At 39.1% G+C, this 22,514-nt stretch overlaps 1 protein-coding gene across 1 annotated transcript in view; it reads left to right on the top strand.

Annotated features, from left to right (window-relative positions):
* Nucleotides 1-22,514, top strand: part of LOC117411793 (leucine-rich repeats and immunoglobulin-like domains protein 1) — a 48,886-nt gene that overhangs the window by 18,194 nt on the left and 8,178 nt on the right. Inside the window, exons 2-12 of the mRNA XM_058988613.1 lie at nt 3,224-3,295; nt 4,655-4,729; nt 13,728-13,865; nt 14,315-14,458; nt 14,969-15,112; nt 15,232-15,375; nt 16,679-16,822; nt 18,210-18,290; nt 21,609-21,680; nt 22,123-22,194; nt 22,296-22,459. Coding sequence (XP_058844596.1) covers nt 3,224-3,295; nt 4,655-4,729; nt 13,728-13,865; nt 14,315-14,458; nt 14,969-15,112; nt 15,232-15,375; nt 16,679-16,822; nt 18,210-18,290; nt 21,609-21,680; nt 22,123-22,194; nt 22,296-22,459 — 1,250 coding nt within the window. The remainder of the gene's footprint in view (nt 1-3,223; nt 3,296-4,654; nt 4,730-13,727; nt 13,866-14,314; nt 14,459-14,968; nt 15,113-15,231; nt 15,376-16,678; nt 16,823-18,209; nt 18,291-21,608; nt 21,681-22,122; nt 22,195-22,295; nt 22,460-22,514) is intronic.

The following is a 22,514-nucleotide window of genomic DNA, read 5'->3' as shown; positions in this document are numbered from 1 at the left end:
CTTGGTACTTGCAAGACCAAAGATGGGCATGGAGTTCTCTAGAGCTGGAAGATGGTTTGGAACAAACTGAGAGAGCTGTTCTGTCACCTGGAACAGAGCTTGACAGTCACATGATGTATTTTAGAGGAGGGGTTTGTAGAGCTTATGAAATACTTAAGTTACAGTCGTTGGGCTCCCTGAAGAGTTTGCGCTTGGGATCAGATGATGCTTTATATGTGTGGAAGCACTTCTTTTGGGCTTCTACTGCTACAGTAACTCCTCAGAATTCTGTTTATTTAACAGATGCAATTGTAGATCAGTTGGTGAAGCTGTACTGTTGGATCTTGAAAGTGTGATGATGGGTTCCCTGCAGGGGAGTTACTTGACGTTGGCCTTCCTGTGCCTGTAATTATTGTTGCTTTTCTCAATGCTCACGGGCATGCCTGTTTTTGCCAGCTTCTGTTTTTTGCTATGAGAAGGGGCCTACTGTACCTAGCAGTATATTCCTAGTCTATTTTTATCTTTCAGCTATGCTTTTGGAACACCTGAATGTCCAGTGGGATTCGCAAATGCACAGTCCTTTTATTAAGTATAAAATTCTCGCTTTAGTAAGACAGCAGTATCATTTTTCTAACTCACTTTTTTTGATTAAGTGGTAGCATAATACACAGATTAAAAATGACACACATGCAGTTCTTTACAATAACAAAAAAGGAATTCCTCTTTCTTGTGTAGTAATAATGCTACAGTACAATTTGACATTGTGTGTGTCCGCATCAATTTTAGCAGTAAACATTTGTATTTTATTTGTGTGTGTTTGTATTTTGGAAAAGCTGTTTTAAGTACTGTGTTAAACCATTAGTCACAGCATTACACTCATTTTTAAAGTCCACTTGGCAGTATTTTGTAATTGGAACTGCAGCTATCGAGATATTATGTCACTTTATAATTAGATAAAATGCTTTCAGACATTTTTTTCTTACCACTCAGGAAAAGAGAAAGGGTGATCAAAAGAGTTGAAATATGAATCAATTTATAGAAACTTTGTGCAGTAATTGTGCTGTTTAGCCAGTTCTTCTTGAGGGCAGGCTTTGTTTTCTCTCACAGGCCTGCAGGCCCGAGTGCTCCCATTCCCAGGGGTCTGTCAGAGGAATGTAGTACATCAGGTAGTGCATGCTGACTAGGCCTGGGAACACCCAGCCATCTTTCGACAGATTAGCTGGAAGAATTTCTGTAGCTGTTCCCGATTGTTCATGGGTTCTGGGCTGCTTTTGTTTGTGAACAGTAAAAAATGGTGTTATGACAACGGTTGACAAAGTGTTTAATGAAAGCTAGGGGTTGGCGAGAAATGAATTCCTATGTCTGGTCTTCCTCTGTTTGCTGTAACTGAAAGATGCAGTGCTATAGCTGCCTCTGCATGTTTTTTACAGCTCAAATCAGGAGATTAAAATGTTTAAACTTGTCCAGTGAGAGAAAAGTGGAGGAGGAGTGTAAAATTACGGTATGCTGACAGACTTTCAGGGGCCTCAAGACCATGGCTAAAAACAAGTTACAAGTTTCATTTATAAGGATCGGGAAAAAAAAACTCACCCTAGAATGACACCTGTGATGCAATTAAATACCACAGCACATCACAGTGCAAACCAGTTTTGAAATCCTAACTGAACACATGCACGCACATTTGTGTACCAACCAATGTAAGCCAGGTATAGTACACTTGCATTGTTTTTCTTTAAATACAGGGCTGTGTGTCCATTTTCATTAATAAGATCCAACCTACTGTAAGGTACTGTTCATCATTACAGGCAAAATGACATGCCATGCCATGAACATCACCACACTTCTGTTATTATATATTTTCAAAGTGGACTCCTGGGTTCAAGGAACCCCACATGGGACACGTACACACACTTGCATGTCATCTCTTGAGACAGTACTACTAGCAAGAAAACTGCTGTTTTAATAGCGCGGCAAGGAATGCGACATTATCAAGGCTCCAGAATGCCTTGATAGTCTTGAGATTTCATTGTGCCCTGCACAGATTCAAGGCACCCTGTGCCAGGCGCAGCAAAGCAGCCCCAAAACATAACCGAGCCTCCTCCATGTTTCACTGTAGGTATGGTGTTCTTTTCTTTGAAAGCTTCATTTTTTCATCTGTGAACATACAGCTGATGTGACTTGCCAAAAAGCTCCAATTTTGACTCATCTCTCCAAAGGACATTCTCCCAGAAGGATTGTGGCTTGTCAATATGCATTTTAGCAAATTCCAGTCTGGCTTTTTTATGTTTTTCTTTCAAAAGTGGAGTCCTCCTGGGTCTTCTTCCATGGAGCCCACTTTCGCTCAAAAAGCGACGGATGGTGCGATCAGAAACTGACGTACCTTCACCTTGGAGTTCAGCTTGTATCTCTTTGGCAGTTATCCTTGGTTCTTTTTCTACCATTCGCACTATCCTTCTGTTCACTCTGGGGTCGATTTTCCTCTTGCGGCCACGCCCAGGGAGGTTGGCTACAGTTCCATGGACCTTAAACTTCGTAATAATATTTGCAACTGTTGTCACAGGAACATCAAGCTGCTTGGAGATGGTCTTGTAGCCTTTACCTTTACCATGCTTGTCTATTATTTTCTTTCTGATCTCCTCAGACAACTCTCTCCTTTGCTTTCTCTGGTCCATGTTCAGTGTGGTGCACACAATGATACCAAACAGCACAGTGACTACTTTTCTCCATTTAAATAGGCTGAATGACTGATTACAAGATTGGAGACATGTGTGATACTAATTAAAGAAACTAATTAGTTTGAAATATCACTATAATCCAATTATTTATTATCTTTTCTAAGGGGTACCAACAAATGTGTCCAGGCCATTTTAGAATATCTTTGTAGAATAAGCAATAATTCATCTCTTTTCACAGCTTCTTTGCTTTGTTCTATGACATACCAAAGGCATGCAGGTATACATGATAAAATAGCTTTTAATTTCATCACTTTTCAGGAGGAATGAAGCATTATTTCAATGAGCTGTAAGGGTACCAACAAATTTGAGCACGTCTGTATATATTCTAAATTGAATTAATGTAGTACCTAAAATAGGATTGTGAGGCTCTAGCTTCGCATCCTAAATCTTTAGACATTTGTGCACGTGCTGGTAAAGCGAAGTTTCGAAGGCACAATTGAGAATAATTACCAGCGCGTGTGAGCAGTGTGCCCTGCAGCGTGCTGATTCCACTGTCTTTATTTTAACAGAAACCTGAGCTTCAACAAGCTGACAGCGATCGATCAGGCTGCCCTCTCTGAGCTGCCGAACCTGCGGGAGTTGTAAGTATCCCTACTAATCACCTTCCGCACATTCGAAGTGGAAAGCATTTTTTACGGGGAGAGTTGACCGGAGGGTTGTGGGTTCAATCCCATGTGGGGGACACTGCTGCTGTACCCTTGAGCAAGGTACTTTACCTAGATTGCTCCAGTAAAAACCCAACTGTATACATGGGTAATTGTAAATGTATAAAAAATAATGTAATTGTATGTCAAAATAATGTGATATCTTGTAACAATTGTAAGTCTGCTAAGAAATAAATAATAATTAAATCCACACCACTTACTGTATGACAACCATTTAACACACCTAATGTTAAGACTTCAGAGTAATATGCTTTTGATCATACCCGACAACTATATTACAAATGATGGCATATTGTATTTTTTTCCAGTCTCAGATTCCATTCTGTCAAACATGCTTTACAATATAATACCTGTCTGATGTTGAGTCTAATTGGAAGGGTCCTGCTATTTTAGGCAATCTCCATTAAAACTTGACACCAGGCTGAATCCAAGGCTTAAATATTTTATACTCCAGTCTCTGTCTGTTACAATTCCAGAGAAGCAATTTTGTTTAATTACAAAGCAAGTGAGCTTGGTAAAACTGAACTGAGTGATTTGAACACTTGTTCTGCCTAGTGCACTTTTAGAATTAAAACTAGAAGCTTGATTAGGGGTCATGGCGATCCTAAACTAGAACTGTGAGTGAAATTATATGGGAAAACACCAGGTTGTGCTCTGCAAAAATATTTTTACCTTGAAATGAAATATTCAAGTCCTTAAGATTACCCTGAAATAATGTTTCTCACACACAAACCATTCAGCCCTTGAAGTAGTCAATTCTGGCTTGTTTTTGTAATTAAAAAAAAAAAAAGGCTTAGCTGTTTTCAAGCACTTGTAAGTGCATTGGCATGAACAAGGTCTACCATGGCCAGGTAATTACAGTAGGAATAGTAACTACAGTAAGGCTCCATTGTGCTCTGTACACTTCTTTTTGTGATAATTTGTATTCCAGCACCAGTTGTGATTTGTGGTTTTGTAATGTGAGCCAAATATCCACTCAGGACTAAGCTGCAATACCACCAGAACTCAGTTGACTTCTTAATAGAGTTTTGCTGCCTATTTTGCTCACACAGCCACCTTTTAAAAGACATACAGGGTCAAAAAGCTTTAAAATTGCCATTAGCATTTTCAGAAAGACAAAAAGTGAACAAATAAACCACCAAACATTTTAGGGTCTTGTGAGTACCCCTTAAGTTGTCTTTTACTAGTTTTGGAGTGCCAACAAATTGTACTAATAACCATGAAAGCTGAACCTCCCTTATTCTATATTCTTTCTTTTTCTTGTTTTTTTTTTAGACGGCTTGGTCACAATGAGCTGACAGCCATCCCTTCAATAGGAGCCAGTTCATCGAACATTGTCTCTCTTTATCTGTAAGTACAATACTACAAATTACTGTACAAACCTGTATACGTCTGGAGTCGGTAGCAAAAAGCAGTGAACCTTCTTTCTAATGTTAATTCTAATTAAAACATCAGGTACACTCGTCTGCTGCTATGTAATTTTTTTGTGAATGAAGTATAATTAGCGAATTGTAAAATTGTCTGTATAGCAACTGACATAGTGGAATGATGGAGCCTGATCTGGTGGGAGACTGTAACTTTCTTAAAAAGCGTCCAATTTGACTAAGCAAAACAATCCTCTCAGAAGAGACTGCTGCCAAATTTTCCTTCTCATCACCCGAAATAAAGTCTTCAAAAAAGCTTACCCGAGACTATAAATTTATTTCACTTCTCATCCAAGCTTTTTAATATCTCAGATAGCCAGAGGAGAAATAAAAAATGGAGTGTCAGCGAGTTCCTTGATGGCTACTGTATTGCCGTGGTAAACAGAAAAAAGTAATGCCCTGTATTTAAACCTGTGTTGCATAGTCAAATATACTACAAAACCATTTGAAGGTTGATAATGGTATGTGGGCCACCTAAATTAAAGGGGAGGTAATATTGGATAATAATCTGTGCAGTTCCTTTCCTGTAAGTTACTAACTCTGAGTTCACAAACTGATAATTCACTCTGGCTTCAAGGATATGCAGGAACATTTGTCTTTACTACAATGTAAAAGCAATAAGATACATTAGCATTTAGCAGGCCTTCAACTGAGTGTAACCTTATCCTTGCACATGGAACAATCTTATCTGCCTTATTTTCCATATCGCCGGGCTATATCTAGAAAAATATGAAAATAACGAGAGAATGTGGGAGCAAGAGCGGTTTATATTGTGCTCTTATTGTTTTGGCACAATAGCACATAGAAACGGTGAGAGGCAGTCAGTCTCAGCCATGTCTGCAGCAATCAGACCAGCAGGGCTGCCACAAGCTCAGTGAAACATTACAATGCTTCTTAGATTTGTGCATTTTTGTGAATCATCCGAGGGTTTTTACAGTAGGTAGCTATGCACGAGGCTTGCAATAATAATTGAAAGTCTGAGGTTTTATATTGGCAGTGCACTCTCTTGTTTCTGCAGGTACTGTGACTGCCAAACTAAAGCACATCCTCCCTGGGCCTGACTGAGCTGACAGGTGGCGTTTTAAATACCTGAATTGTTCCAGCAATGCTTGTTGAAAATAGCAATATGTTGGCTAGGCGCCAGTGTTTTTAGAGGTTACAGAGTTTTGTTATAAAAGGTGCTTCATTTTTGTTCCTATTGCAAATCTTAAGTGCCTTTTATTCACTACTGTTTGCTTGGCGAATTTGGTGAACATTTTTGCAAGCACTAATTAAAATGGGGTATAAAGCGTAACGGAGCACAATTTTGGCCTAAAAAATGATATACATTTTGATATACATTCTACATATTAACTGCTGTAATCTATTGTTAATAAAAATAAAAGGATTCTGCCAGTAGTTTTAAGGAAGCAGCACAGTGTTGTCTCCTGTTTTTCTTTCTGTCTGTTTACTCATACCTAACCTGTATTCAGATTGGCGCACCTGGGTCACATTGTTCCTGTGTGTTTACAAGACACAGCACTGCCTATTGTATCTCACACAGCCACATGATAAATGGCAATCCTTTCTTTGTGATCTCTTTAAGTTTGCTTATTGGTTACCATTTTAAAGAGCGTGGCATACAAAGAATTAAGATCTCATACCAGGCTGTCCTCACAAAGAGAGCAATTGAAATGAACACAGCATTTGACACAATATTTGTCCGCCTTGCTAAAATATGAAAACAGGCAGGATCAGGGGTTCTTGTGAACCTGTGTCTTTGAAAAGGAAATGGTTTGAGCACAATGTTACATTAGAGTTGCTGTATATGCTGTAACAAAGGGATGTAACAAATCAATAAGATTGCTTTGATGGCAAACTGAACATAAACCTCTTTAAAGAAATCAATGATCTTTAGAGCTCATTTTGTGTAAATATCAATTGTAATTTGAGTACATGGAAACAAAAAGGACTTAATTAAGCAGCTCAAGGTGATAAGATGCAGTGTCTACGTACAGCAATACAGACAGGAGTTCCAGCTATTCAGACTCTGGCCTCCTGAAATGTAAGGTATTATACAGGATAATACATTTGTCTCTGGAATTCAGAAACACTACTAATAACAACTGGGCATTTATTTTTTATTTATTTTTTAACATTAAGAAATACTACAAGACAAACGTTTCAACTGTTAGTCTTTTTCAGTGTCTTCAATTATTATTTTTTTTTACATGTAGTTCTGTGCTGCAGCGTTTAAAACGAGTGAACAAAAACAAAGTAAAATCACATCTGTAAGTTCTTTGTAATCTGAAGATACTCAAACGTGGAGAAGATATTCTAAAGTATTCCTTCGTACCTAATTGTTTGTCTGCTTCAAGGAACTTTTGTAATGTTATGATTTACCAAATAATCATCTGTAACTTTTACATCTAAATATTTTGAATGGCAGGCCTTGTACCTAAAAAAGACAGATTGGCCTCTTTTGAACTTTCTAATTGCTTTCCCAATTGCACCCCCAGGCCTTGTTTGACTGGAGGAGAGAGAGGCTGAGCTGCAGACTTTGCAGACTGAAGCGTAACATATGGTATTCTTAGACAGAGATTTTACATGTTTTTATTACAAACTTCATGTTTAATATTACTTTTATATTGAGTCTTGTTTTCTTCAGTATTTTACTTGTTGTTGCCCAGCACTGGTCTACACACACACACGTTTCCTCCAACAAAACCTCCCCTTGTAAAAAGCGGTAACTTGAAAATATCTTTTAGTATGCCATTTGTGTCATGATTGGGAAGTGACTCTTTTTGTGCCTAATGGTCCTGCAAGTCTGTTTTGTTACACATCGGGCATTTGGTTACAATTATAAGCCTGGCATCCAATAAGTGTGTGCGTGCTGGCATCTGAGAATAAATGTGTTGCCCTTTTTGGGAAATCAGATCTGCAGGCATGTGCATTTTCTCAGATGTGATTCATGAATCCAAGCACAACCTTCCTGGAACAAATGTAAAAGCATGATTTGGACTGCTGACTACCTCAATACCTAGTCATTCTGCGGTTGTCATGTTTTCGCAAATTCATAACTCCTCAACCCATGACAGGATGCCACAACTCATTATCCCGTTACAATAAACTGGTGGTTCAACCACTAAAGCCTAACCATTGTAGACTTACTGTAATAACAACTGCGGATTGGCACCCTAGTATTTCATGATTTACTTGAATTGTTGTTTTTGTGCATTCCTATAACCTGTTGGCACAACTTTTTTTTCTACTTTTATTTAACCTTATGTTGCATTGTGTGCATCCAAAACATGGGAGGGAAAATGTCAAAACCTAGGTGAACAATTTTACTACTTGGTGTCCAAGACACAAATGAACAAAAGTTCAATTAAAATTGAGGTACTCCTGATTTTATATTTTGGTCCCATTTGGTGCGTTACTGTGTAAAGTTGCAATGAACTGTGGGGATCTTTAAACTGGATCTCATAACCACAGCCTCCATTGTCAATCAGAGGGCTTACTGTAAAGCGATGGGGGCATGACATCATCGTTGGAACCGTCTGGAGCCAAAACTGTACTCCTCACTTTCCACTTGTGAACTTGTGACCGCAAACATCAACTCAGATGTTTCTGTACAGAGAATTCTTTTAGTGTTCGTTCACCGGCTGGATGACTTTCAAACAGCAGCGGGGCTGAGAAAGAAAGTTCTAAACCTCAGGGTTGAGAGACATGGCAAAGCATAAGGTGTCTGTGTTAAATTGTGAATTGAACAGTATAGGTTGCATATTGGACTGTATCCACTTCATTTTTTAAAGTGGTGTCGTCCAAGTGCAGTACCAGTACGCCTGCTTTAAATTGTTGTGATGTGATTTTATTAATTTAAAAGGGTATAAACAGGCCTCGTTTTTCTGTTTTGTCAGGATCCACTAGTCGGACATAGTCGCACACATATCCAATTGACTTGAACATTTTAACAGGCTCTTTGGCTGCAGTTTTTTTTAATGTAAAATATAAGCAGTGCATCACACTATTTTTTGAAAACTGGAGGAAATATTTATGGTACATCTTTCTATAATTTGGACTGATGAATGACTCGGTGGTACATTCCGGTAAGTAAAGTATACTGAAGAAGTCATTCAGTTTTAGTGATGTAATTTGTGATAGTAATGACAAATCAGTTTGTAAAACTCAGATTAGCAAACTAAATTATTCACTTAAAAAAAAGAAAGAAAAGCTTAATTTGTCACTGGCTAATCCCAGCTCTGTTTGCAAATGCCCTTTTGGCAGGCACTAAATGTGGTTACTGTGACCTAAACGTATTGTATTTTTAAACATGTATGCACAAACACGCTGTGGCTAAGTTTGGTTTCGAATGTAGTCCAAATGATGTAATCCTCACACGGCTCTATTAAATTGGCACATCTCTTTAATACGAGAATCAAGGTGGTCTGTTTGTGTTTGCCCTCTTCTTGCGCAGCCCAGCTCACTTTGGTGTAGTTATTTTGTAGCTCACCGAGCAGATAAGCCGATCTTGGTGTAAAACAGCAAATTTGATAATCTTCAAGATTAGTGGCTTTAGCTTGCTTAATGAGAATAATGGGACAAAACCTTAAGACTTTAAGAAACCCCACAGCAAGGAAGGTGACAATGATCACATGATACTAGGGTGGACGTGGAGACCAAAAAAAAACACAGTGAAATCGTTAGCTATTGTTAGCTAAGGCCCTTTCTAACTATAGTTCATAATTGGTCTGGAACCAAACTGACAAGCAGAGTGTTAGAGAGCTCTATATAAAACAGTTTTCAATTCATCTTGGTTTCACCATATTAGTAGAGTTTCAACAGAATAATAAATGTGTTCTTTGTATGTGTGTGTGTGTGTATATATATATATATATGTGTGTGTGTAGGAACTTCTACTTCGACACTATTGAAATAAATACAGTGACATACAATGATAAGCTTCTTTTGTCATACATCTTTATAGTTTGATGTAGTGCAAAAGCTTTGAACCACAGCAATTGCGTTTTTCTCTTTTGCTCAAACTGTTTTAGTGAACTCCTGTAACCTTGCCTGACCCGTTGAGTCTTGCCTGTCTAAAATTCCTGGTTGAAACTCATAAAGTACACCAATAAACTGTGCTGGTGCCTCGAACCTGTTGTTTTGTGTCTGCTGGAGAGTAATTGGAGCCTTTTAAAAGTGGCTTGGACTGCTTGAGGAGAGGTCATACTAGGAGCTGTGGGGTGTTTGTGGAGTGCTGTGAACTGATGTATATGAGATTACATGGGACAATATATCCACATAATGAATATTGATTTTTTTTTTTTTTTTTAATCATCTTGTACAGTGCATAACCCGAGATTCTTTGTACACTACTGGCCACCAATCATGTGGAATGAGAGTTGTTTAAAAGCTACAACATGGCTTTACAAACAGTATGCCACAGTAATTCCCATTGTTTTCCTAAAGGACACCTCAGACACTTACAAAAAAGATACAGTAACAAGAGCAGGGATATTGCTAGCCTTGCAAATAAGCTAAAGGACACTTCCACAACAGTGAAAATTATTCATTTGGGATAGCCAAGGGGGCAGAAACATGCAACAAAGTGCAATTAATAACATAAAAGTGGCTACTGCCGTTCTTTGAAGAGAAAACTGCAAAGTACAATTCTGTGCTGTTTTTTAACTGCACAGCTCTCTTACAGGCTCACAAGTAACTAATACCAATCGTAATAGTCAGTCAGTCAAATCCTTTTCAACTGAAGGTCAGCAGCTGTTAAAACTCCCTCCATCCTCCCTTTGATGCAGACTGTGTATGGCCACCACAACAATTCACTTGTCTATTCAGATCCCTTCCCTCTAAGCAGCCTCCATCCCCGGCCCCCTGCTGGAGCACATTCTCAGGCCCTCTGCAGATGCAATTTGCATCTCCTGTTTACTCAGGTGGACGGACTCAACTGAAAAAATGAAATGCCTCCAAATGGAAAGCAGTGCCAGCCTTAGCAAATTCAATTAGCTGGGACTGGGATAGAAGAACATAAGAAATCTAAGTAAACCATGTCATCTAACTAAACTGCTTGATTTTTTTTGAGGATGCAACATCGACAATGGGTAACTGCAAAGCATATTATTTCTTATTTCTGCTAAGAAATAAGAAATAATATGCTTTGCAGTTACCCATTGTCGATGTTGCATCCTCAAAAAAATCAAGCAGTTTAGTTAGACACGATCTCCCTTTCCTAAAACCATGCTGACTGTCTCCCAGGATACTGTTACCATATAGGTAATTTTCAATTTTCTTATTATAGTTTCCATAAGTTTACATAAAATAGAAGTCCGGCTTATTGGTCTGTAGTTACCTGGTTCAGTTTTGTCTCTCTTTTTGTGGATCGGTATTTGTTTATTTGAAGAGCTCCTAGTCCCTTTAACGCTTCTGCCTCTGTTATGCTAAAGTTATTTAAAACTGGATAGGAACAGGTCAACATGTGGGGCATGTTGCCCATGTCCGCCTATAATATTGAGCAAGTACCCTCACTAATCAAAGAGATTTATTTTTTTATTTTTTACTTTTATTAGGGTTGTAAAATACATGGTGTATACCTGACGGTGCCACCTTGGGTTAGGTTAATGTAATTTGTCTGACAATCTTCCTTAATTTGATTCCTGGTGGAATTCACAGTGTTTATATTTGTTAATTTTTGTCTCTTATCTTCTCCATATTTTTGTCCATAATTGTGAAAGGAGTGCTGGTGTGTGATAAAGCTAAACTTCTGCCCTTCTAGCATGTGGCAAGCTGTTCCCTTAAATGGATTTGACAGTATCGCAAAGGCTATTGGGATGCGTGCCATGAGCGCTCTCTGTGGTGCACGGTGAGATAACCACGTATTGACGTGCCGTAGCCACTATAAACGTCTGCTGGGAATTGGGGTCAGTTTGGAGGAGAGGTGGTGCTGTAATTCTACCTTGTGTCTCAGGGATCAGCTAGCTAAGGAATGTTTGATCCATGTCATGTAACACTGGCTTTGATGTGATGTGAGTTCCAGTAACTCTCAAGCATGGCCTCCCTCAGTGACTCCGGGCCCTGTTTGTCCTTCAGTAGCTGCCGACCATAACTCTCTCGTGTCAGGAGATTAGCTCTTGGTTTGCCCAGGGCCCAACAAATCGTAGCCGTCTTTGCTGGTACTCAGTAAACAGAAACTAAAGGAATTGGACAAAATTCCTTTAGTTTCCTGTCTGTCCACAGTGGTGGATTATTATTGGGCGCATAAGTGCTCACCCTTTTTCCATTAATAGGGATAGCCTTTCAAATAAAATTTGTGAGCATCACAGCTTTTTCTTCTTTTGTGGTTTATTTGCGATGGCTGGAGAAAAATGATTTGTTTTTTTTGATGTGTAACCATAGTTATGAAGTTAATTTCCAGTTGTAAATATTGTGGTTATAAACTAGCAGCTTCTAAATGCTGTCTGCTGTTTTGCAGTGATTTGCAGTTGCTGCCGAGCAACAATAGCCACAAGTCAACAACTCCCAGGAGGATAAAGACAGTTTGAAAGCTCGTTATTTACTTTAGCCAGGGATCTTTAAGCACATTTCCAATGTGTAATTGTAAACGAGCACAGACAAAAAAAAAAGTGTTCCAGTATTGCTCAACTTAGCTCAAATAAAAGTGACTTGTTTTTATCTGTTTGGGTATGCACATTTTGCACTGTGCTGTGCAATATGTACCAAGTTTCTCTAGTGTGCTCAACTTTCGGCTCGGACACTATTTGGTAGATTGCAGACAAGTCGGGCATTAGTTTTGGATGTCAAATACTGCACTGTGTCAAACTAGCAGCTGCTATGTGGAAAATAAACAGTCAAACTGACACGGGCCACCTGGAAATTATAGGAAACTTCTTTTGCCAGGTTCTTCTAATTCTCCCTGCTCTGCAAACTGCTGTGGACAGGATTAAACCTTCTTATGAAGCGAGTAAAACAGTTTAAAAAAAAAAAAAAAAAGGGTTAAATTATCATTCTTAAACTTTTGCCTTGAGCGTGGAAATGTCCCCAAAGTCAGGATTCATCCCCTGTTTTTTGGAAAGTCAGCGTGGGAACATCATGTTGACAGATGTGCAGCTGTTGAGCAAATAAGGGATGCTGTCTAAACTACCAACCACTTTAAATAACACCCTGTTAGAAGCTGCAGTTTTTGAAAAATGACCAAAAGTAACATTTTACAAAAAGGTTATTTTTACATTTAAAAAGTTTAACTGTAATACAGTAGCATTATCTTCCTGGTGTAATTTCTAAAATCTTAACTGATTTTTCAAAAATGAATTTACTGCCACTTGTTCTAGGTGGTCCTGATGAATGAAAAGTTGAAGCAATCTTTAACAATCTGAGGTTGCAGGAAGTTAGGCCAGACCCTAGGCCTCAAACAAGTCTTTCAAGTGGAGGAAAGTGTTGAGTATTTCTGCAGATAAATGGCTGTACAGAGTTGCAGCTCTTCTTCACTCAAGTGTGTTTATTGACATAAGAGCCCACTTTGTAACAAGAGGCCTTATTGGCACGTTTACATGAATGCACTGCTTTGATTGGCTGAAGACATCTTTTTGCCTCATTGCAAAGAACAAGCCTGGAGATTGATTAGGGTCTAGTGTGGGTCTAGTATGTGCTGTAATAGGTTGGGAGCATAGCTTTTTCTTGTGTGTTTCATCAGAAGTTTAAGTGGCTGAAACTTAAACCTTTATTGAGTGTTTTCCAGTTTTATGCTGTTTGTCAATGTACAAAAATAGCAGATTGTAAATCTTGATTTAAATCATTTCATCATGCAAAACAAATACAAAAATACATTAGCATGGTATTTTATTGGCAAAAATGTCAATGTTGTTTTAAGTTGCAGTGTTCCATGCCTAATATGATTTCTAAGGGGCACTGACTCTTTGCTCTTGTATTCCCTTTTGCAGGCATCACAATAGGATTCGCAGCATAGAGTCAAGCCAGCTAAAGCCTTTCGTCTCCTTGGAAACCTTGGATCTAACTTCCAATGAGATCACTGAAATACGAAGCACCTGTTTTCCATCGGGACTGCAGCTCAAAGACATGTATGTTTCTCTTTTCTGCATCAACTGACTAATTAAATATAACAGGTTTTTATTTAAAAAAAAGAAAAAAACCAAGAAGCCAGGCAGAAAATGTCACTGAAAAACATTAAATTGTACCTTCTGAACTATATAAAAAATGTAGAAATGCTCATTAGGAAAGCAGATTATTATTGTATTTGTTTAGAAATATTCTTTTAATAACAAGCAAGACTAGAACCTAACAGCTGTGTTCTTGTAATGACTTTAAGTACATTGAGACACGAGAGAAAGTGCTTTTATGAATAACTGATGGACACAATGTAACAGTAGAAAAGGTGGTTCCATTTCTTGAGGCCTTCCTAGTTCTAAGGTAATTAGTATAATTAGCATCTGAGCTCTCTGATTGAAGGGGGAAAAATCTAATGGTGTGACAAGTCCAGTAAATTTACAATTGTAAATCTTTATTGCAGATATCTGGGCAGTAACAAAATAGGTCTCCTGGAGCCTGGTGCTTTCGATAACCTGTCACGTTCCTTGCAAGTACTTCGTTTGAGCAGAAACAGGATTGCCCAACTTCCTGTCAAAGCATTCAAGTTACCCCGGCTAACACAATTGTGAGTAGCAGTGGCTGTGCACATTGTTAATGTTTATGGCTTTAGTTTGAATTTGGTTTAATGGTTCTCTGCTATTTGAATACTACAGTGTGTGTGTGTGTGTGTGTGTGTCATACATTATATATATATATATATATATATATATATATATATATATATATATTATGTGCCACATCTCATTTACAGCACTGCTATAAAATGGACAGAAGAGTACCTCTAATTGTGTAAAACCAGTGACATGGGTATCTCATCTTTGTTGGTAACTAAAACAGCCCATTACCCAGGTGGTCAGATTTTGTTTTTGGTCAAACGACTATCATGTCACTGAGCAATTGTAAAAACAAGCCATATCATACAAAGGAACCACAGAGATGTGTATTGTTAGGAAGCTCAAAGGCCTTTTGAAAGCAAACCTGCCCACTTCCTCGTGCCCTTGAAGGGCAAGAGAATCGTTGATTTTGGTGTGTCTTCTATTTTTCAAGACAGTATACAAATGTGTTTGTGTTTCAGAGAGCTGAACCGGAACAGAATCCGCTTGATTGAGGGCCTGACTTTCCAAGGATTGGACAGTTTAGAAGTGCTGAAGCTACAGAGGAACAACATAAACAAGCTCACCGACGGGGCCTTCTGGGGACTCGCTGGAATGCAAGTGCTGTGAGTCTGTCTCCCTTTATATTTAGGTATAGGGGTACAACAGCCTTCCCATAACCATTTGTGTGTATCTAGACCCCAGTGTGCTGTTTTCTGACTCTTTTTTTCATCGTTTCCTGCAGCCATCTCGACTACAACAGCCTGACTGAAGTGAACAGTGGTTCGCTGTATGGGCTCTCCTCTCTCCATCAGCTATACTTAGGCAACAACTCCATATCACGCATCAATCCTGATGGCTGGGGGTTCTGCCAAAAACTGCATGAGCTGTAAGTGTTGTTTATATGAAAAAGAAAGACACTTTACCTGTTGTAGTGTAGCTGTATATTTTGTGATTGAAATAAGCCAGAAATGTGGTGCATCTTATGAGTATCCTCTGGAGACTTCCTCAGGTTCCAATAGCAGCAACAAAATCACACACTAGTCTTTCCCAACAGCTTTTTCCCCTTAACGCCCACTTGTCTGCCTGTCTGCATGTTTAATTATGATTGGGGGGGGGGGGGGGGGACAGGCAGATCATAGGGGATATTTTGACACAAGAGCTAAACATTTAACTGTTACTGTAATGTCTACAGACAGGCTTTACACCAACAGGGAGATGGATTCTTGTTTCCTAAACACATCTGCTTAGTTCAGTCCTGGCCCTTCCTAATGTAAACCGCCACAGAGAGCTGCCCTGTTTAATAAAAATGCCGGAGCCCAGCGGATCAGCGCTGTGAGCTCTCTAAGAGGAGCTCAGCCTGTAAATGTCGCTGCTGTGTGAAACTTTCCAGCGCCGATGGGTATCCTGAAGCTGTGTCTACCTTACTGCACCAAGAAAGGACTCGAATGCAACAGGCATGAGCCTGCACGTGTGGATGACAACTCCAGAAAAGATTCAATAGTGACACTTTCTCAAAGGATTTCCTTTTTTTTTTTTTTTTGATTTTTTTGTTGAGAATTGCTTTAAATAAATTAGTTTCTGGTTACATACTGTGTACATTCTTCCTTTCCATAGTCTCTTCAGTTGTCACTTGGTATCACTAGGAGAAGTCTTGTTCCACTGAGACCAGCAAAAAGCACAAACTTTATGTCTTCCAGATTTAGTAATAAATTAGCAGTTTTTCCAGTAAACGGCTAAGATTTTTTGGTTTAATATTCAGCACTCTGCACTTTGTATGAAATCTGTCATCTAAATTGATATACATCCTTAACACCCCTAGCTAATTGTGTTGTTCTGTTCACTCAGAATGCTGAAAAATAGAGATACATGTGTACCTTGCTCAAGATCACATACTATATATCAATCCAGATGTCCCACTGAGTACCAATAATATATTATTTCTGACTAGTACTAATTTATACACTCTCCTTAATTTCTAAAGACTATTATTTAAAAACAAAGACACACATTTAAAGATCGAGTGTGTGTGTGTGTGTGTGTGTGTGACTGCTTGGGTGTATGGTACTGTAACTATAGTAGGAAAAGCAGCCAAATCAACTCGCCTGTATCACAGTCTGGCTTCTTCATTAATGAATCCATTTAGAGTAATCTAGAAAAAAAAGCTTTAAAAACCACTGCTTTTTCTTCAGGGTTCTGTCCTACAACAACCTGACACGGCTGAACGAGGGCAGCCTGGCTGGGCTGGGGGGGCTGCACATCCTCCGACTGAGTCACAACTCCATCAGCCACCTCTCCGAGGGGGCTTTCCGGGGACTCAAGGCCCTGCGCTCACTGTGAGTATCCCGGAGTGTCCCCTCTCTTAACACCTGTCCTTGGTAAATCCCAGGGCTAAAACCTTTGTTTTTCATGTATTTTTTTATAGTACTAATGAATATAATTTGTGTAATTTTTATGCTATGCTTAAACTAATACATCTTTAAAAGGATCATTGTCAGCAGATGATCCAACTCTTGGGGAACAGACACACATCAATGTGTTTTACTTTTGATAGGTAAAACATTTCAGAAGCTTGCAAACCTATGGTAAACTGACTCAAGCGATAATGATGTTAAGGAAAAGAGACCAGGTGAATAAGTCCCCACCTAATGTATTGTATCCGCTTTGTCTGCTTGGAATTATACCAAAGATTAAACCTGGTACACGTACTGTTTGGTTCCCACAAATACTGATTCCCTAGAGAATTTGGTTCTATGCAGAAAGGGAAGAATGAAAAGCATTAATGGGAGATTGCTCCCATACATTTCTTTGCACACTTGAACTCCTCACAGGAGGGAGTACAGTAGCTACTTCAAGGATGTTAGGCGAGAGCTTTTTCCCTCCCAACAAAACAAAACAAAAAAACTCTGTCTCTTGCCTGCAGGATGAGGTTTTCTCAAGTGGCGTGGCAGTCCAAGGCCTAGACCTCTTTTTGACTTTGCATTTCTAAAGCAGGGAGGAGGAAAGCAGGGGGTTTGGTTTAAGAGAAGCTTGTTTTGTGTATTTGGTTTAGGGCCTCTAACTGAGCACTGAAGCCTTCCTTCACCCATTCAGAAAGAGTTGTTCTAATCTAATGATGAGGGAAACTGTAGAGTCCTGCACCTGCTGAAAGAGACCCGGGCATGCTTTAATTAGAGCCTATTGTTGCCGGGGATTGACGAGCCTTCAGTGGGTGTGAAACTGCTGAAATGCAGAGCTATTCAAATGGAGGTCAGGCCTTGGGAGCCCTTGCATAGCCGTGATTAACAAGGCAGCAGGCATTCAGGCCCATCCAGCCAGAAAGAATAGGAAATTGGCAGCAAAGCCTGGGAGAGGAGGGAAATGAATACAGACAAAACATCAGAGTGAACCCTTTAAACAAATCAAAGGATTCTGTGATGTTAAAAAGAATGTTCCCCTGTAGACCAGATTGTTTATACAAGTCCAGAAAAGCCAGTTCTACACCAGAACAAGTATATGCAATGATTTCTGAGTAGTGATAGTTAATAGTTTTGTAATTGTTCAATTTGTTTATATTTTAGTACAGTTCTTAAGATTAGTTAAAGAATTGTATTGTATCTTAAATAGGTTATGGATGAGGTAAAACAGCTCTTTACTAGAAGTTCCCAACACCCCAAGCCCATTTATTCTGGAGTTTTATAGGAAGCCTCCAGGACTGGAATCCTCTTTTCTTCTTCTTCCCAGGGAGCTGGACCATAATGAGATCTCTGGGACAATAGAAGACACCAATGGGGTCTTCTCAAGCCTGGGCAGCCTGAACAAGCTGTGAGTATTTCAGCGTTTGAAGTCTCTTTGAGCCGAGCAGGCACTTTTTAGCCAGCTATTGTTGTGCCTCGAATGAGGATGACGTTGGGATTTGACTTGTATCAACCTGGGTTTAAATAAAAAATGGGAGCTTGTCTTTAAAGTAAATTTAGTAGGGTCAGTTAATAGGCTAGGGGTATCTTCTGCTAGAGCAATGCAGAATAACAGGAAATTGTTGATGAGAATTCAAGTAAGTTAAGGGCTGGCATTTAAATGGTGTTTGTTGGCAGCAAGTTTTAATATTTTCCAATCAACCCACTTTCAAGATACTGTCTATACGTAAAACATATTGAAACATAAATGTGACTGTAGACATAAGCAAAAGTTTTGATGGCAGAATTTTTGCATTTTAAATAGAAAGTTTTGTTAGTGAGGGTTTAAAAAAAAAAAAAAAAAAAAAAAATTCACAAAGCAAGTGCCTACCATTTTTGTCATAGCGCTTGAGAAGCAGGCATATAAAATGACTGAATAATCGCCTCAACCTATGAGAGGATTTAAGAGTCTCTTTGATCTACAGAGGATTAGCCAGCGAAAGGCAAATCATGAACCCGGCAATGAGAGTGCTATTCAGGGTAGAGAAGGTGCTAAATAGGGAGGGGGAGAGAGAGATAAAACCGGCCAGTTCAAAAAGCCCTCGAATTCTGTCTCGCTGGTTTCCAAGTGTAGGAACAAGTGAGACCGCCACTGATGTGCTGCCCTGGCAGGAGAATTGAGGCATGATGAAAGTCATTAAGGAATGCTGGGAAACTTTCAAGTGTCTGGGATAAGAGCTTTGGGGGGAGGGGAGTCTCTTTTGTGATAGCTTTCATTTATTTTGGAAACTGAATTGTTATTTCTTTTTTATGTCTACCTTTTTAAAGACATTCAATTTTCACCGTCAGTAAATTAACAAACAAAATAAAAACATAAATAAATGTAAAAATAACAACACTTATGTTAAATGTCCCCTTGTACTGGAGAGAGAGAGAGAGAGAGAGAGATCTTTAGCAGAAATATTTCCAATCTTTGGTGCAACGGGAGTCTTTTTCGTTGAAGACATTTTGAAGAAAACATGCAGCTCTATACAGTGTGTTCAATCATTTACTGGAAGCAAACTAAACCGGCTGTCAGGTTCCTAAAAACAGTAACAGGTAGTGTGTCAGTAAGGCAAGTGTTTGCTGTATTAATTTTTAAGTGATACAAAATATGTTTATTTACACTATTCTTCCAGAATTGTGACTTTTCATGGTGAACTATATATTACCCTGCAATGAGTACATTTCCCAGAAATGTGTGATAACCGTGGTGTTGCTTATTTTACTTACTGTTTTAAATAAATATTCTTATTATTCCCAATTATTTAAGTTTCTGCATGTTTTTATTTTCTAATAGGCACAAAATATTTGTTAAGATAAACATGGAACTTTAAATTACTCGGCTTGAACGTATGAATGCAGTCCAAAACAAAGAATTCTGTTAACATTTAATGCTTCAAGCTTGACATTCCTGGCAGCTGAATTGAGTGGACATTTACAAGAGACTCCTAATGTCTGAACTTAAGACCTTACATGGTATGAAGTGTCCAGAAGTTGCCTTTTTTGCTAGATTAAACATGTATTATGTTGTTACTTCTTACTATGTGGGAGTTGGTTATTCTCAAAAAGGGTCAAACACAACAAGCAGGTCATGAATAAAAAGGGGAGTTAAGCTTCTTTTGAAAGCAGAAAGCAGCTTTCCCAGAGTAAAACCTGCAGCAGTAACAGCAGCCCCAGCAGCAAGTGAAAACTCAAGATATAGTCATAGCTGTGTAGTTGGGCGTTTAATACAGAGAAGGCCTTAAGAATGGTAATTTGTTTCCTATTAAATATGCGACACATTAAGTTACCATGAAATTGGCTGCTGGCCAGCTCTGGGCTGAGTTGCCAGAGGGATGAATTAGTGGGATGTCTCACTCAGGTTGAGACGGATCCGGCTTGCATGGGCCTCCTGATTAGGGACGCTGTAGCGGAGCGATTTGGATATAGCTATTTTACCAGTGTGAGGCTTACTACTACCACTAGGGAAGCTGACATGGGCTGCTGATTATGTCCCAGGGTTTCTAAATGTTTCTTAAAATGGGAAGTGACTTATTCATATTTACACAGAATTTTTATTTTTTTTTGTGTATTGTGACTTTAAAAATGACTTTAACACTAGTATATAGACACCTTTTTTTTTTTAAAATGGTAGTTCTATCCGTGGTATGTCTTTGCACTGGAGGCTATTTTTCCTGGATCGAAACTACTGCAGTTGTATTCACAAATTTTGTGGTAAACAGGGACGGAAACTGTTTCAGATTGCGTATGTTGTGTCATCCTGTCGTCCCCCCCCCCCCCCCCCGATTCGTTCTATACAAACTGGTCCTATACCTTTTGAATTGGTTCAAGTACATACATTATGACCATGCTGTTCAACAATTGCAAACATTATCCAGCCAATTGCACAGTCCTGTCAGTAGCTGCCCTTGCAGAAAAATTTAAGCTTTTGCACCAGTGCAAAGTTGTAGCTAATTTGGTTTCTGAAAATAAAACACCAACTATTCCTATTTTTTTTTCTGGAAAATAAATGTGTCAAACTGTAGATTAATTTACAGGCAGGAGAGAGAGTGTTCTGTCCTTTGCTGGCAGAGTTGCAACGCCATTGGTCAGATGTGCACAAATAGGTAGATATCCCACGTATACAGAGGCCAGCTGCTCAGCATGACTCTGGGAAAGAAATCCTCTTGCAGGAAACTCTAGGATACAGAAGCTTTCATCTGTGTCTTGGCCAGTTCAGATGAGTGCTCTAATGACAGAGTAGTTAGTATTCAGCCTCCATCGTTTGAAGCAGGGGGGGCAGCACTAATTCAGCCGCCCGCTTTGCTGTACAGAGTGTAATATTTGAAGATTGGCCTGGATTAGACTCCAGAAAGAGGGAAAGTGTCCGTTCTCCACTTGCACTCCAGGTTGACAAGGGTACTTGTATTCCTTTACAAGATGTTGTGTCCTTTCGTGTGGAAACCTGCCTTTCATGTCAACCAGTACTCGCAGCTCTGCCCTGTCATCGCTATTAAATTCTAATTAAGATAAAAGTCTTTCTTTGAAGAGCAGCACAGGGCCAAAATACTTCACCCTCATAATCTTTGCACAGTTCAAATTTCGAATACTTCAAACTGGTCTCTTATCAGATTCAGTCAAACTAATTGTGTTTCTTTCTCTCTCTTTCTCTCTCCCACCCCCCTCCCAAACCTTTTAACTGGACCTACATGTTTGGAAACTGCAGAACTCTGTTTGGAAACAAGATCAAGTCAGTGGCCAAGAAAGCGTTCTCAGGCTTAGAGGCCCTCGAGCACCTGTGAGTATCCCAGCATACCATGCGTTCCGTGTGGAACTGCCAATAGTGGCTGCTTGAGAGGGCTGCTAGCAATTTAATAGCGTCTTTGTAAACTGAGAAGACGGGCCATTTGTGGAGGCCAGCTGCTTCCTTCTCGTTATAGTCAGCTTCAACTCTGGCCTTTTTTCCTGATGCAGGGAACAAAGTTATCGAGCATATGGCTAGTTTTGTATAAGAAATTAGAATTTATATAAGCCGTTTCACATGCTAAGAACTCACTGCTTTTTTTCAAAATACAACTTTTAAAAGCAACTGAACTGAAACTATTTGATTGATGAATTATGTTAAGTTCTTTGATGTACAGCAAAAAATAGCCTATGCCAGGAAAAGAGAATGTTATGCATATTATAGTATGGTTTCTTTTTTTGTAACTAAAACAATATACATACAATTTTTTTTGTAGGAATTTGGGGAACAATGCAATCCGCTCCATCCAGCCTGATGCCTTTGCAAAAATGAAGCGTTTAAAGGAACTGTAAGTGAATTTGAGTGGCTTTCTTATCCTTTGTTTATTTGTATTAAAGCATTATCTTATGAATCAGATCTTTAATAGTTTTATTTTCCTTTTTTTTTAAGACTCCTCAACAGTGACAGTTTCCTTTGTGATTGCCAGCTGAAGTGGTTACCCCAGTGGCTCAGCGGGAAGAAATTCAAGTCCAGTGTCGTAGCCTCGTGTTCCCACCCAGAGTCCTTACAAAGCAGAAGCATTTTCAGTGTCCCTGCAGACAGCTTTGTGTGTGGTAAGAGTGTTCTGTATTTTAACCCTGACAAACCGACTTTGACATGAATGTACTG

This window comes from Acipenser ruthenus, chromosome 16 (genome assembly GCF_902713425.1).
Source record: "Acipenser ruthenus chromosome 16, fAciRut3.2 maternal haplotype, whole genome shotgun sequence".
In the NCBI taxonomy this organism is placed as follows: domain Eukaryota; kingdom Metazoa; phylum Chordata; class Actinopteri; order Acipenseriformes; family Acipenseridae; genus Acipenser; species Acipenser ruthenus.
This window is presented reverse-complemented; position numbering and strand designations above follow the sequence as displayed.